The 13,448-nt window shown below is 43.8% G+C and overlaps 1 protein-coding gene across 3 annotated transcripts in view; it reads left to right on the top strand.

Annotated features, from left to right (window-relative positions):
* Nucleotides 1–12,779, top strand: part of tbkbp1 (TBK1 binding protein 1) — a 130,893-nt gene extending 118,114 nt beyond the window's left edge. For all 3 annotated transcript variants that reach the window (XM_069906864.1, XM_069906863.1, XM_069906865.1), the window contains exons 8-10: nucleotides 6,943–7,061; nucleotides 8,713–9,122; nucleotides 11,486–12,779. In XM_069906864.1, the coding sequence (XP_069762965.1) occupies nucleotides 6,943–7,061; nucleotides 8,713–9,122; nucleotides 11,486–11,614 (658 nt within the window). In that variant the 3' untranslated portion in view covers nucleotides 11,615–12,779. The remainder of the gene's footprint in view (nucleotides 1–6,942; nucleotides 7,062–8,712; nucleotides 9,123–11,485) is intronic.
* Nucleotides 12,780–13,448: the final 669 nt, after the last annotated feature.

The raw sequence follows: 13,448 nt of genomic DNA, 5'->3' as shown, positions 1-13,448 counted from the left end.
GGTCAGTAATGAACACGTCATTTATTGGGAGCTGCTTTGGAATATCATTATAATTAGAAAACAACACTGACTCATGGCAACAAGTGGTTCTGGAGATCTGCCAGCCCTCATGCTTACCTCCAAGAGTCATGCATCTCACACCTCCTCTTCATACTCCAGATCTCCTCTGCTGGGTGTGGTCATCTAACTCAAAATGCAGAAATGATAGTGATTAAAGGAAAAATAAAGCAAAACTGCTCTTATGGCATTTGCACTATGTTGATATTCCCAATGATAACTCTTCATTCTCTTTGCCAATTTTACCATTAAATATTCATGTAAAGAAATAACTACAAATTGTAACACTGGGAAGTTAGATTCTTGTTAAAACTATACATGAGAAGAAGAGGTGCTAAATTTAAGTTACAATTCGGTAGAAACCAATTCCAGCCATTGAAACCCATGCCGCCCAATTACACCCAATTAACCTCCACCCCCGTACATTTTGCAAGCTGGGAGGAAATCGGAGCAACCGAGGAAAACCCACACAAGTCGCGAGGAGAACGTATAAACTCCTGACTGACGGCACCAGATTCAAAACCAGGTGACCACCACTGTAACAGTGTCGCTCGAACTAGCTGTACTGCTGGATTGGATTGAGAATGGAACAAGGGGATATGAAGCCACCCTTACTATGGTATGCCTGATTTATTATCCAGCAGTACTGATGGTACCATTGCTTCTAGGATTGGATTGGGTTTTTCAGATCTCCCTGGAGCTCTGACATTAGCGCATATTGGATTAATTTCACAATTTTGGGATGGACTTAATGAGATCACAGGATCAGCTAACTGCTAAGATAGCCAAGTATGGATAATAGCCACCAGAATTGTATATATGAACTGATCACATCCATCAACCCATTGCTGTTAAAACACTCTCTCCCACCCCCCCACCCACCCCCCCCCCCACCACCACCAGCTCTGAACCTTCCTACATCAGAACTCTGCAACCACTGAGGTGGGTGTAGAGCTGCTCTTTAAAATCTATTCATAGCAAAGTTTAAAATTAACTATTTAACTTTTAAAAAATTTGTACATGCAACACAGGAACAGGTCCTTCCAGTTCACGAGCCCCTGCTACCCAAATACATTTTTGAAGGGTGGGGGAAACCTGGAGCCCTGCTGGATTTGAAATCGGGTCACTGCCACTGTAAATGCTAACTGCGCTGCCCCAACGAGTTGGCCTCTGAGCCAACATAGTATTTCCAACCCGTAAGTAAATCACAGCGGATGGCATCCTTGGTTCAGTCAATACACAAAGGACGTGAAAGCTTTGGAGAGGGTGCAGAGGAGATTTTCATTGTCGTTCCCCATCCCATTCCCATGCTGATATGTCTGCCCATGGTCTCATGCACTGCCAGACTGAGACCACCCGCAAATTAAAGGAACAACGCGCCATCTTCCATCTGGGTGCCCTCCAATGAGATGGCATTAACATCGGCTTCTCTGGTTTCCGTTACTCCCTATTTCTCCTTTCCGCTAGTTCTCTCTGTCTCTCTCTCTCCCCCCTTTCCTCCAGTTCTGCTTTCACAGAAGCACCCCCTCTGTCTTCTTCTCGATGTCCAATTATCACCTTTTATCAGTTGGTCTGTGCTCCTCCCTCTGCTCTTTCATTCCTTCTCCCCATCCTTTTAAGGGGAGAAGCCTACCTGCTTTTTACTCAAAGAAGGACTCAGGCCTGAAGCTTCGTTTATATATCTTTACCTTCTCCGGACACTGCGAGACCTGCTGAGTTCCTGCAGCACTTTTGTGTATTGCACTGCAATATGGCTTTCCTGATTTAAGGAAGGATGTCAATGCATTGGAAACAGTTCAGAGAAAGTTTACCAAATGAACGCCTGAACTGAGGAGGTTGTCTTATGAGGAAAGGTTAAACAGGCTAGGCTTGTATCTCCTGGAGTTTAGAAGACCGAGGGGGAACTTGACTGAACTGTGTAAAGTCCCAAGGAGACTCGACAGAGTGACTGTGGAGAGAGTGTCCTTGTGGAAGAAAAGAGAAGAAGGAGTCACCCATTTCAAGCAGAGAAGAGGCAAAATTATTTTCTCTCGGTAGGACATGAGCTTTGGAAGTCTCCTTCTAAAAGCAGAGTGGGAGTAGAATCTTCAAGGTTTTTTCTCTGGAAGGAAAATATTTGATATAGATTTTAATATTTTTTAAGTTTAAAAAAAATTAGATATACAGCATGATAACAGGCCATTCGGCCCACGAGTCTGTGCCGCCCAATTTACACCCATAACCTACACCCCAGTATGTATCAAATGGTGAACTCCTTCCAGACAGTGCAGGATTCAAATACCGGTCCAAATCGCTGGCGCTATAAAGGCGTTGTGCTATCCACAACGCCAACCGGCCCGCCCAATATAAAGGGATGAAATGTTACTGCAAGAAGACAGGAATGCAGAACTGAAGTCTCAATCAATTAATGGAGGACAAATGAGAGGCCTGCAGCTACTGTTATTTGTTCCTCTGTGTTGTTATTTTGACTGAGGACTGAGCAGCTCTCTCAGGTAAAATAATATATCCTGTCACACCATTCAAAGGAGAACTGTCCTCAAGGCCCTGGCAAGAGTTATCTCAGTAGCAATGACAGTTAAACAAATGTATTTGTAATTTATATCATTGTTGATTTTGGGATCTCGCTATGAATAAAGTGACCAACACTTTTCTCTACCTTACAATGTGGTTCAGAATAATTTCATTAATTGAAATATGCATTGAGATGTCATGAAAGACAATCAAGATGCAAATACTCTCTTTCAAGGCATTTGGCAAACATTTTAGATTTGTTTGCCAAAATACTCAACACAATGATCTAGTTGGCATCAAAGCATTTCATTACAGGATAGGAATTACCAACTCATATGAACATTTAACGTGTCTCACACCAAAACCCCGTCTGTGCTGTTTTGACACAGGCTCCTGCATCAGAGAAATTCAAGTTGTACAGCAGGAGTCCAAAAATCCAGATGCCTGAAGTCCAGACCACCTGAGAATCCGGACTTTTCGAAACCTCTCAGACTTTTTAAATTTAGTGTGTTTTTGTGTGCGTGTGTGGGTACGTCCGTGTGCATGCATGTGTGTGCACGTGGCATTGTTCTCTTTCTTTAAAACTGCTCGTTTTGATAAATGAAGCATGCTGTATTTGCTCGTGAATAAACTGTCAAAATTTACCTGTTCATCTCTTCTTTATTCCTCCTTAAATATGAATTTTAAAAGTACGGCCTGAGAATCTGGAAAATCCGGACCGACTCATTCCTGGGTAGTCTGGATTTTCAGACTTCTACTGTGAATTATAATTGATGATGTTACACCAAATCTTGTAACTGCTGGTTTGAGGGAGACGTTATTTACGTGAAATGGGATACCATTGGATTAAGAGGGGAAGACCTGAGACGTGGAGGGCATTCTCACCCCTACACCATTGTCACTTTGTCGTATCTAGCAGAGGACACTTATTAAAAAATTTAGACATACAGCACGGTAACAGGCCATTTCGAACCGCGAGTCTGTGCCGCCCAATTTACACCCCATTAACCTACAACCCACGGCACATTTTGAGCGGTGGGAGGAAACCGGAGCCCCCGGGGAAATCTCATGCAGACACGGGGAGAACGTACAAACTCCTTACAGCCAGCGCAGGATTCGAAACCCGGTCCCGATCACTGGCCCTGTAAATGTGCTGAGCTAACCTTTGCGCCAACAGTGCTGTCCCAAGCATTTGAACCAATCATTTCCTTGAGTGTCTATAACAACTGGGTTTGATTAATTATTCATGCTACACATTTCAAGTGAATAGATAGCAGATTTTTATTGTAATAACCAGTCATTACGATTGGAAGTGGTAGTAATAGAGATCAGAGGAACTGACAACAGTTGAAATAAAAATAATCTGTGGGTGGATTGTATGTGTTGGGGCCTGATTAAATTAAAGTAAGAAAAGCATTGAGTTTTCTTATAAACCTTACCACAAGAGCTTATCTTTTATCGTTGGTAATTACTTCCTCCAATTTCATTTCCTTGAGAAGCTGGCTGGTGTGCACCTGCAGTTCTCCAGTGTTATATCTGGTTTAGAGGCAGCAAATAATATTGTTGCCTGGAAACTCCAAGCAGGATCCCAGAGAAGATTACTTCTGGGTGGCACGGTTAGTGTAGTGATTAGTGCAATGCAGTTCCAGTGCCAGCGACTGGGGTTCGAATCCGGTGCTGCCTGCAAGGAGTCTATGCATTCTCCCCATGTCTGCATGGGTCTCCTCCAGGTTTCCACCCACCTTTCAAAATTTACCGGGTTGTCGGTCAATTGGGTATAATTGGCGGCACGGGCTTGTGGGCCGAAAGGGCCGGTTAATGTGCTGTATGACTACATTTAAAATATTTGTTCTCAGTTCCATCCAAAGTTCAACCTGCGTGCTCACATATTCAAGATGGTGGATCTCAGGAATTCACTTTTCCAGAGCAATATTATTATTTGAAAGGGGAACTCGCACAGAAGAGGAATTAATGCCAGTGTAGATCAGCCAGATGGTTTATTCCTGCTCCGAATTGTTCTTGTGATCTTCTGTCCTTACCAAAGCTCCGAGGGTCAGCAGAGAAGACTAGCTAAAGCCCACCTCCCCTCCCACTCAGGCCCTCCATCCTCCAAGTTCAGCTTGCTCTGTGGGACTGCAGACTGGATTTGGTGTCACCTGGCTTTATAGGTCACCTAGTAGCTTTACCAACTAAGTGGTGTCAGCCTTGGCCTTGAGTCGGAAGGTTCAAAGCCCCCTCCAGAGTTGTGAGCATAAAATCCAGGATGATCCTGCCAGTGGAATACTAAGGGAGTTTTGTCTGATTGTTAAACCAAGGCCTCTTTAACCCCTCAGAGAGATTGGTGCTTCATGAGATTTGAGGAGTCTTCCTCTAGCTCCTGTCAATCTCAGATGACTATTAACAATGTTCTTCCACCTTTCTGACAACACAACTTCAGAAATTGGCTGGAAGCTGTTTCACCACATTAATTAAGGAAATATTGAAACTTTCCTTCAGGAAGTATGTTTTATGGATATGATTTTTTTTTTTGTTGGTTATAGAAGCCATATAGCTAATAATGAAGTTTCTGAAAATGACATTTCTCCAAAAAAAGACACTAAAAATGATCGAGATAATTTGCTGCATCATTATTTTGTGAAGTGGAAGTTATTTTACATTTTTCTGAAGGGACTTTCCACAGCCAAGGCTCAAATAACACAACCTGGCAGTGGTGGGCAGTGTCTGCCTGTCTGCCAGTCACTTTGTTGAACATTGTACGACAGCCTAGTCCAGGGGTGACCAACCTTTTACATTCCATGTGTCAATTTTTTCACACACCGTGAAACTCTTGAAGCCCCATTTTTTCAATTCTTGTAAAAATATGTTAATATAGACAGATTTAGCATTTTTACATGATATATTGATTTAATAGAAAAGCAGGAATGCGCCGCTTATTGTCTATGTTAAGTAAAATTACGTTATGTTCTGAGAAATTGGGTGTTATGCGATGTGGACATTGTGCAGACACCATAAATACTTAGCAAAGCTATATGGGATACTGTAGTGTACCTGTAAACGTTTTATTTGTTAGTAGGGATCAGTGTGGGGACTGACACAGGGCTGTGGGGAGAGAGCGGGCAGTGAGGTCACTGTGGGGACCGACATGGGGCAGCGGGGAGAGAGTGGGGCAGTGAGATTATTTGGGACTGATACAGGGCTGTGGGGAGAGAGTGGGACAGTTGGATCAGTGTGGGGACTGACACAGGGCTGTGGGGAGAGAGCGGGCAGTAAGATCAGTGTGGGGACCGACATGGGGCAGCGGGGAGAGAGAGGGGCAGTGGGATCAGTGTGGGGACCGACACAGGACTGTGGGAGAGAGTGGGGCAGTGGGATCAATGTGGGGACCGATATGGGGTAGCGAGGAGAGAGCGGGGCAGTGGGATCAGTGTGGGGACCGACACAGGACTGTGTGGAGAGAGTGGGGCAGTGGGATCAGTGTGGGGACCAACACGAGACTGTGGGGAGAGAGCGGGGCAGTGGGATCAGTGTGGGGACCGACACAGAACTGTGTGGAGAGAGTGGGGCAGTGGGATCAGTGTAGGGACCAACACGAAACTGTGGGGAGAGAGTGGGGCAGTGAGATTATTTGGGACTGATACAGGGCTGTGGGGAGAGAGTGGGACAGTTGGATCAGTGTGGGGCCCGACACGGGGCTGTGGGGAGAGAGCAGGCAGTGGCATCACTGTGGGGACCGACATGGGACAGCGGGGAGAGAGCGGGGCAGTGGGATCATTGTGGGGACCGACACAGGACTGTGGAAAAGAGTGGGGCACTGGGATCAGTGTGGGGACCAACACAAGACTGTGGGGAGAGAGCGGGGCAGTGGGATCAGTGTGGGAACTGGCATGGGGCTGTGGGGAGAGAGTGGGGCAGTGAGATTATTTGGGACTGATACAGGGCTGTGGGGAGAGAGCGGGGCAGTGGAATCAGAGTGGGGACCAACATGGGGCTGTGAGGAGAGAGTGGGGCATGAGTAGGCTTACTTTTTTTTATTATTATTACTGGGATGCAATGCACCACTTCTAATCAACCAGTGGCCCATTTTTGGCACATGTGCCATAGGTTGGCCATCCCCAGTCTAGATTGACCTCTATAAATACAGTCACAGTTGCATTTGCTAAACCTTGAAGCCATTAAATTGACAGTCATTTGCAGTATTTGATTCTTTTCCTTGCCCATATATTGCATGGCCTTCACACTTCTTGTGTGGTGCTGTGGTTGCACAAAGGCACACTGTTATTTTGTCTGTGTGACCTTGGATGGTGAGGGCCACAGCCTTTAGCTCTTGTAGTGAGGTCTGGCCCGATACTCACTGACTTTGCTATCTCTTCTCAGGGAAAGGCTGGTGGTGGCCTACAGTGAGCTGGCCCAGGAACTCTGCCGTCTACGCAACCTGACTGAAGCCCAGACTGAGATACTAACAAGACTCTCTGAGAAACAATCAGCTAATAATGGTAAACAGAGAATGTACACACAAGGACTTGGGGAATTGTTGTGGTGAGGATGGAGTGGGTGGTAGTGAATACAGTCAACAATTGAAACTTTCAGCTCCTTGAGTCTGCTCTGCTATTCATTGCAATCATGACTGATCCTGGAAATCCAGTATTCTCTCCATACCCCTTTCTATCTTTTGTGTCTAAATGTCCATCAATCTATCTCCTTAAATATATTCTGTAACATGGTCACTGTAACCTTCTGTGACAGAGAATATGATTGAGAGGCTTAAAGAGAGTTTTATCTCCGCACCCATCAGACTTCTGATGAACTCCACAACAATGCCCTTGTTCAGTAAAAATTTTTTTTCCTTTATTAATTTACATTGTGCAATTTTGCTCCTGTTCTTCTTTAAATAGCTGCATGTGTGCTGGAGTTAACTTAGCCGTAGAAGAACCCTTCTCACTCCACGAAGTACAATGTGACAAATGAACTTGGTAATAATGATGATTGGTTTATTGCCTTACTCACAAGTTCAAATGCATGAAATTCTCACTTGCTGCAGCCAAACAGGTACCTCATTAAAAGAAATCCTACAATTTAAAGTATACAGTAAATTAATATTAAGTCATGAATACAAAAGCTAGACAGATAATAACAGTAAAAACACAGAAATGCTGGAGGAGTTCAGCTGGTCTCGCAGCATCCATAGGAGGTAAAGATATAGAACCAATGTTTCTTCATGGTATGAGCCCTTCTTCAAGGTATGAGCAAAATCCAGGCAGGCAGGAGGGGGTGGTGGGGAGGGAAGAAAAGGCAGAGGGAAGAGCACAGACAAACGGCTGAAATTGGATATGACTAGGAGGACAGGGCAGGAAAGGTGAGAATGATTGGAGGGGGGGTGGTTCTGTGGAAGCAGAGCTGGGGGAAAGGAGACAGGGAGACAAGGAAACATGTGGGTTAGCTGGCTAATTTAGCGGGTCTTTTCCCATGAAACGTCCCAACCTGGCAGGAGGAGTTAAATTCAACCGGGCTCTGACACTTGAAGAGGGCAAGTGTCAGAGCCCGATCGAGTCAACTCACTAAACGCCTTCTGGCAGTGTGAAAGCACAACTTGCTCTCACATCGTCACCGCTAGAGGCGGGACAGCCCCTTAAAATGCCGCGTTGTGGATGAACCAGGTAAATCATGGTGCAGAGGGAAAGACTCCTGAGTTCAGCATGCCTGGTAAGTTTTCCCGCTTCCTAAGAGGGTTGTCAGTGTGAGAGGGGCAAGAGAGAGAGAGAGAGAGAGAGAGAGAGAGAGATAAAAGGAGAAATAGGGGTGAGGAAGGGGAGGGGGTCTAACAGAAAGGGGAAGTTAATGCTGATGCCATCTGGTTGGAGGGTGACAAGATGGAATACATGTGTGTTTGAGAGGGTTGGGGGGAGGGGGAGGGGAGAGAAGGGAGACTAGTTGAGGTAGAACTTTTGAGCCAAAAGTTTAAATGTCATCAGCTTCCCTCAAACTGGAGTTGTGTCCACGCCTGGTTTGGATGTTTCTTCTGACAGATCCTTTGCTGAACTTTTGATTTATCCGGGGGGATTCTGAGATTTCCTGAGGTTATGCAAACTAAATACCTTCTTACCTGTTTCTAAATAACCTTAAATCTGATGTTGTACCCTCTCTCAGCCCATCCCCATGCCTCAGGTTATGTGAAGCCAGACATCTACTCCAGTGACCCCAGGAACACAAGGCACCCTCTCCAAGGCTCTCGCAGTTACTCCGAAGCCAGTGATGCCAAAGTGTACCAGCACATGATGCCATCTCGACTGCAGGACGAACGGTCCTCACCCAGGCACAGGCAATACCTCCCTAGCAATTATCTCAAGGTAGTGGAAGGCGCAGATGACGGACCCTGTGATGGACAGCTGGAGACGGATGATGAGGACTGGATGACCCACAGTCCGCCTGGCACTTTGGACAGGGGAATGAGGAGCACCTCCTCCTGCATGGCCCTCCCTATTCCAGACAATCCCACGAGAAGGAATTCCACCGAATATTCCAGATCAGAGCATGCCCAGTCCTGGCCTTCCATTAACGTAGGTCCATATTTTCATAGTTTAACCTCATTGTGCCTTCTTCACCGGCTGCTAGTTATGGGCATTCACTTCTGCAAACTTCACTCCAGATTAAAAAAATTTTTTAATCACGCTACAATTTAAAAGTATTGTTGATCCAAACAATAAAGTTTTCAAGCATGAAAGGTTTTGAGAGGATGAACAGTGAAAGATTGTTTCCACCCATTGTGCCTTGGTAATGGTTTGAAGTCTGAAGGGTTAATACTGGCCAAATGAACTGGGATGTCTGGATGGAGAGAATGGAGATTCAAAGGAGTTTTGCTTATTTTCTTGACATATTGTGGCCAAAGTATGCAAGTTTATAAGTTAACTGAGGAATTCCAGGTGCAAATTACAATACAAATTGGATTGTATACAGAGTGCACTAGTACTGTAGTAAATTCATCATCTCAGAAAATTATTCCCAATGAGGTTAAATTGCATGGCTCCAAACAGTCCAGAAAAAAAATAAACTAGTTATTTTGGGTGCATAGAGATGAGTAAGCATGTTTTAATAAGTTTCTCAATATAAGTTGGAAAGAGTGTTGGGAATGTGGAGGAGGTGAAATGAGATGTGACTACCCTTAAAGAAAGCAAGAACGTCTGTGACTATGATCTATGGAACACTCTCTCACCCAGGATCAATTAATAAAACTAATATGGAAAATGGTCCACCATTTAAATGAAGGTGAATTATTACATTTTTAAAATTTAGACATACAGCACAGTAACAGGCCATTTCTGCCCATGAGCCCATGCGCCCAATTTACACACAATTAGCCTACAACCCCCGGTACATTTTGAATGGTGGGAGGAAACCGGAGCCTCCATGGAAAACTCACGCAGACACAGGGAAAGTGTACAAACTCCTTACAGACAGCACGGGGTTCAATCCCCAGTCCCGATCATTGATGCTGTAAAAGCATTGTGCTAATTGCTACACCAACCAGGCCACCCCTGGCCAACTGTGCTGCCCTCAGTGTTCTGACGTCATTGTTTTAGCAAAGTAGAAATATTGCAACAATATTTCATTAAATAATATCTTACTAATAAATCTTTGATTATGCCATTATGGAATCGAATGATTTGTATTTTTCTTTTTTCACTATTGATATATATTTCTGTTATTTTCCCTGAAGCTGACACCTGTGATGAGTTTTAATTAATAGTGAAATCAGTCTGAGACAAGATATTTCTCCTGTATGGGGCGGCAGAATTAGTATAGGTGTTAGCACGGTGTTAATACAGCGTCAGCAACCAGGCTTTGAATTCGGTGCTGTCTATAAGGAGTTTGTATGTTCTCCCCGTGTCTGCATGGGTTTCTTTGCGGGTGCTCTGGTTTCCTCCCACCCTCCAAAAACATACGGGGTTATAATTTAATTTAGGTTTAATTGTTTAAATAGCTGGAATTTACTTCGACCATGCTGTAAATAAATTTTTAAATAGTAATTTAAAATTAAATTTAATTTCCTTTGCCATTCATTTCCCGTAAGCCATTGTTAGGAGCATTGTTTAGAAATCAACATAATGTCTCCCTTGTACAAAGGACACTTTTTTAATGCTGTTTTAGAGCTGTAACACAGGCTGGGAATCATGTCAGAGATCTTGCACTATCTTCAAGGTTGCACATACAGAACAGGTATTTTCCGACTTAACACCTATGTGACTTACAGCCATTCGTACATACGACAAAAAAAATTAAAATAAAGAGAAAAATATAAAAATTATGCATTTATAGGTGAAAGTCAGGCCTATCTAGGAAAAATAAAGCCTCTTTTAAGACTTGGCTGGTGGCCAACCTCTCTCGCGAGAGCTGGCCTTGCTGGCAGCCATGTTGAATTTGACAAACTATAACATGGAGACAGTGCAATTCTGACATATGCCCACTCCGAGATACGTCCGGTCGGCCAGAACAGAACATGGATGTAAGTTAAGGAACACCTGTATATGAATTATAGAATGGTTGCAGAACGGAAGGAAGTTCATTGGCCCATCATGCTTTTGTTGGCTCTCTACTGGAGTGATTCATCTTGTACATTTGCCTGTTAAGTCAACAGTCTAAATCTTAAATGGAACTATGTAAGGTAACCCTTGCAGAATTGAATCCTCTGGGATACAGGAACAAGGCACAGCCTTCAGTGCTGGTATATGTTATACACATTCACTGTGCTAAACATATATCAGGAGCTAAGTGCTGAACTCCAGATAACCAACCGAGGATGACAATGTCTCACACTGCATGGTTCACACCAGTGAAATGTCCATCCTTTACTTGCTGATGAGTAAATTGTGATATTAAAACAACCACTGAGCACCTCACTAATCTGTTCCTTTTCTCTACCCAGCTCTGGATGGAAACAGGAGACTCAGACATGAGGAGCTGTCCTCTCTGTCAGTTGGCCTTCCCCATCAATTACCCAGATGACGCCCTCATAAAACACATCGATACCCATCTGGAAAACAGCAAAATCTGACTCGAGGCTCCATGCTGATTCATAGAAGGAGTGAAGCAAGCTAAGGCTCTTGAAAGCTGATCCTCGATAACCAAACAAAGCGTGATCACATTTTCTACTTGCTTGATTTCTTTTGTTACAGTTGGGGATTGAGTGCGTGGGTGGGTGGGGTGGTGGAGCAAGAGACAGAGGGATGAAGATTTATGTTGAATGATCGTAATGTTGAGTGAAAGCTATTCCCATTTCGAGGGAGGAAGATTGAAAGTTATTGATCAGCAAATGCCAAGCAGAACAAGTGATATGTCTTCCAGTACAATCAGTTTACTTCCAAAAGCTAAATACTTGAACACTGGTCAGTAGGAACTTAGTTGTGCTTGAAGCATTGCCGATGATTACACATCGGGGAGGATTGGTGATGGATATTAAGTTGTCAACCCATTCTTTAACGTTACTAATTTGTAATAACACACACCCTAGGATTGGGATTCCTGTGGAGAAAACCATGCCAGTATGGTTATTTTGAATTATTGGTATAAACAGGTAACCCCCTTTAGTAAGTAGTGAGGTACAGAAACTGAACCATAGCATGGCATTCAGAGGATGCAGGATGGGTATGGGCTTTCCACCAATGTAAATTCCACCGGTGGTCATCACGTTGCAAGTTCGATTTATGATATTAACACATCTTAATATAGCACTGTAGAAAAATAAAACAAATTTGACATTAATATCGGCAGTCACACAATCCAGTCATCGACAGCATCAGCAAAGCATGCATGGCTTTCATTCAGATTTCTAAGTACTGAAACATTTATGCTGGCCAGTGTATCTTTAGTGTTGTGAGTTACCTCAACACTACTGTGCTTGGTGGAAACTACACATCCCGAGTTTACACTTATACATGCGCGCGTGTGCGCACGCACACACACACACACACACACACACACACACACACACACACACACACACACACACACACACACACACACACACACACACACACACACACACACACACACACCATCACCTGCAGCCCATTTAAAATCTATTGACGCAAAGATCCTAGTTATTGACAGCAGAGAGAGAGATACTAAAACTAGGATTTGAACTGGCCACGATCTCAAAGAGATCATGAAGTTTTATATTCACTGTGTATGTGTATATATAATAAAAATCTTACACCTGCTGTTTTTCCATCACAATTTTTTATGCTCATATCTAGAATAGGAATTGCCTAAATGAGTTGCTGGACTGGACCTCTCGTTCAATCCTTGCAGTTTGAATTAGTACGTTTAACATCAAAAATTAACATTGAAAATATGGATGCATTGGAAAGTTAAATGTGAACGAACTTTTGTGAGAGCAAAGAAAAGCTGGGAGGAGGGCTCAGCACTTCAAGTCAGTCAATGTTTGAGTAGGGAGCCTCAATCAAGACTCAAGTAGGAAGGGGAGATATCAAAAATACGAAGGTAGTGAATAATGGGTGACTGGGAAGGACCAATAGGTGATAGGATATAAGGAGAGGTGGAGAAACAGGTAGGGGAGGAGACCCACTGGGGATTTGATGGGAGAATTGAGGGAGAATAGAAGAAGGTAAAGGAAAGATGTAAACAGTGGAACTGGATAGAGATGGGGTTACCTCAGTCTGGCAATCTTGCTCTTTACGCCATTGGGTTTAAGGCTAGCCAAGTTGTGAATTAACTTTTTTTCTGTGTGCCCTGGTCCAGGTATTACCTGGTTCCTTTGCCTTGGCTTCCTGCATACAATCTCCTGGGGCACAGTTATTTATAATGCTTTCCTTTGTGAATAGGTTAATGGTAACCCTCTTATCTTCAGGTTGTCAATCTGGTATCTA

Source organism: Narcine bancroftii, chromosome 12 (assembly GCF_036971445.1).
Source record: "Narcine bancroftii isolate sNarBan1 chromosome 12, sNarBan1.hap1, whole genome shotgun sequence".
In the NCBI taxonomy this organism is placed as follows: Eukaryota; Metazoa; Chordata; class Chondrichthyes; order Torpediniformes; family Narcinidae; genus Narcine; species Narcine bancroftii.
The sequence above is the reverse complement of the archived record's forward strand: the minus strand, read 5'-3'. Positions and strand labels throughout refer to the sequence as shown.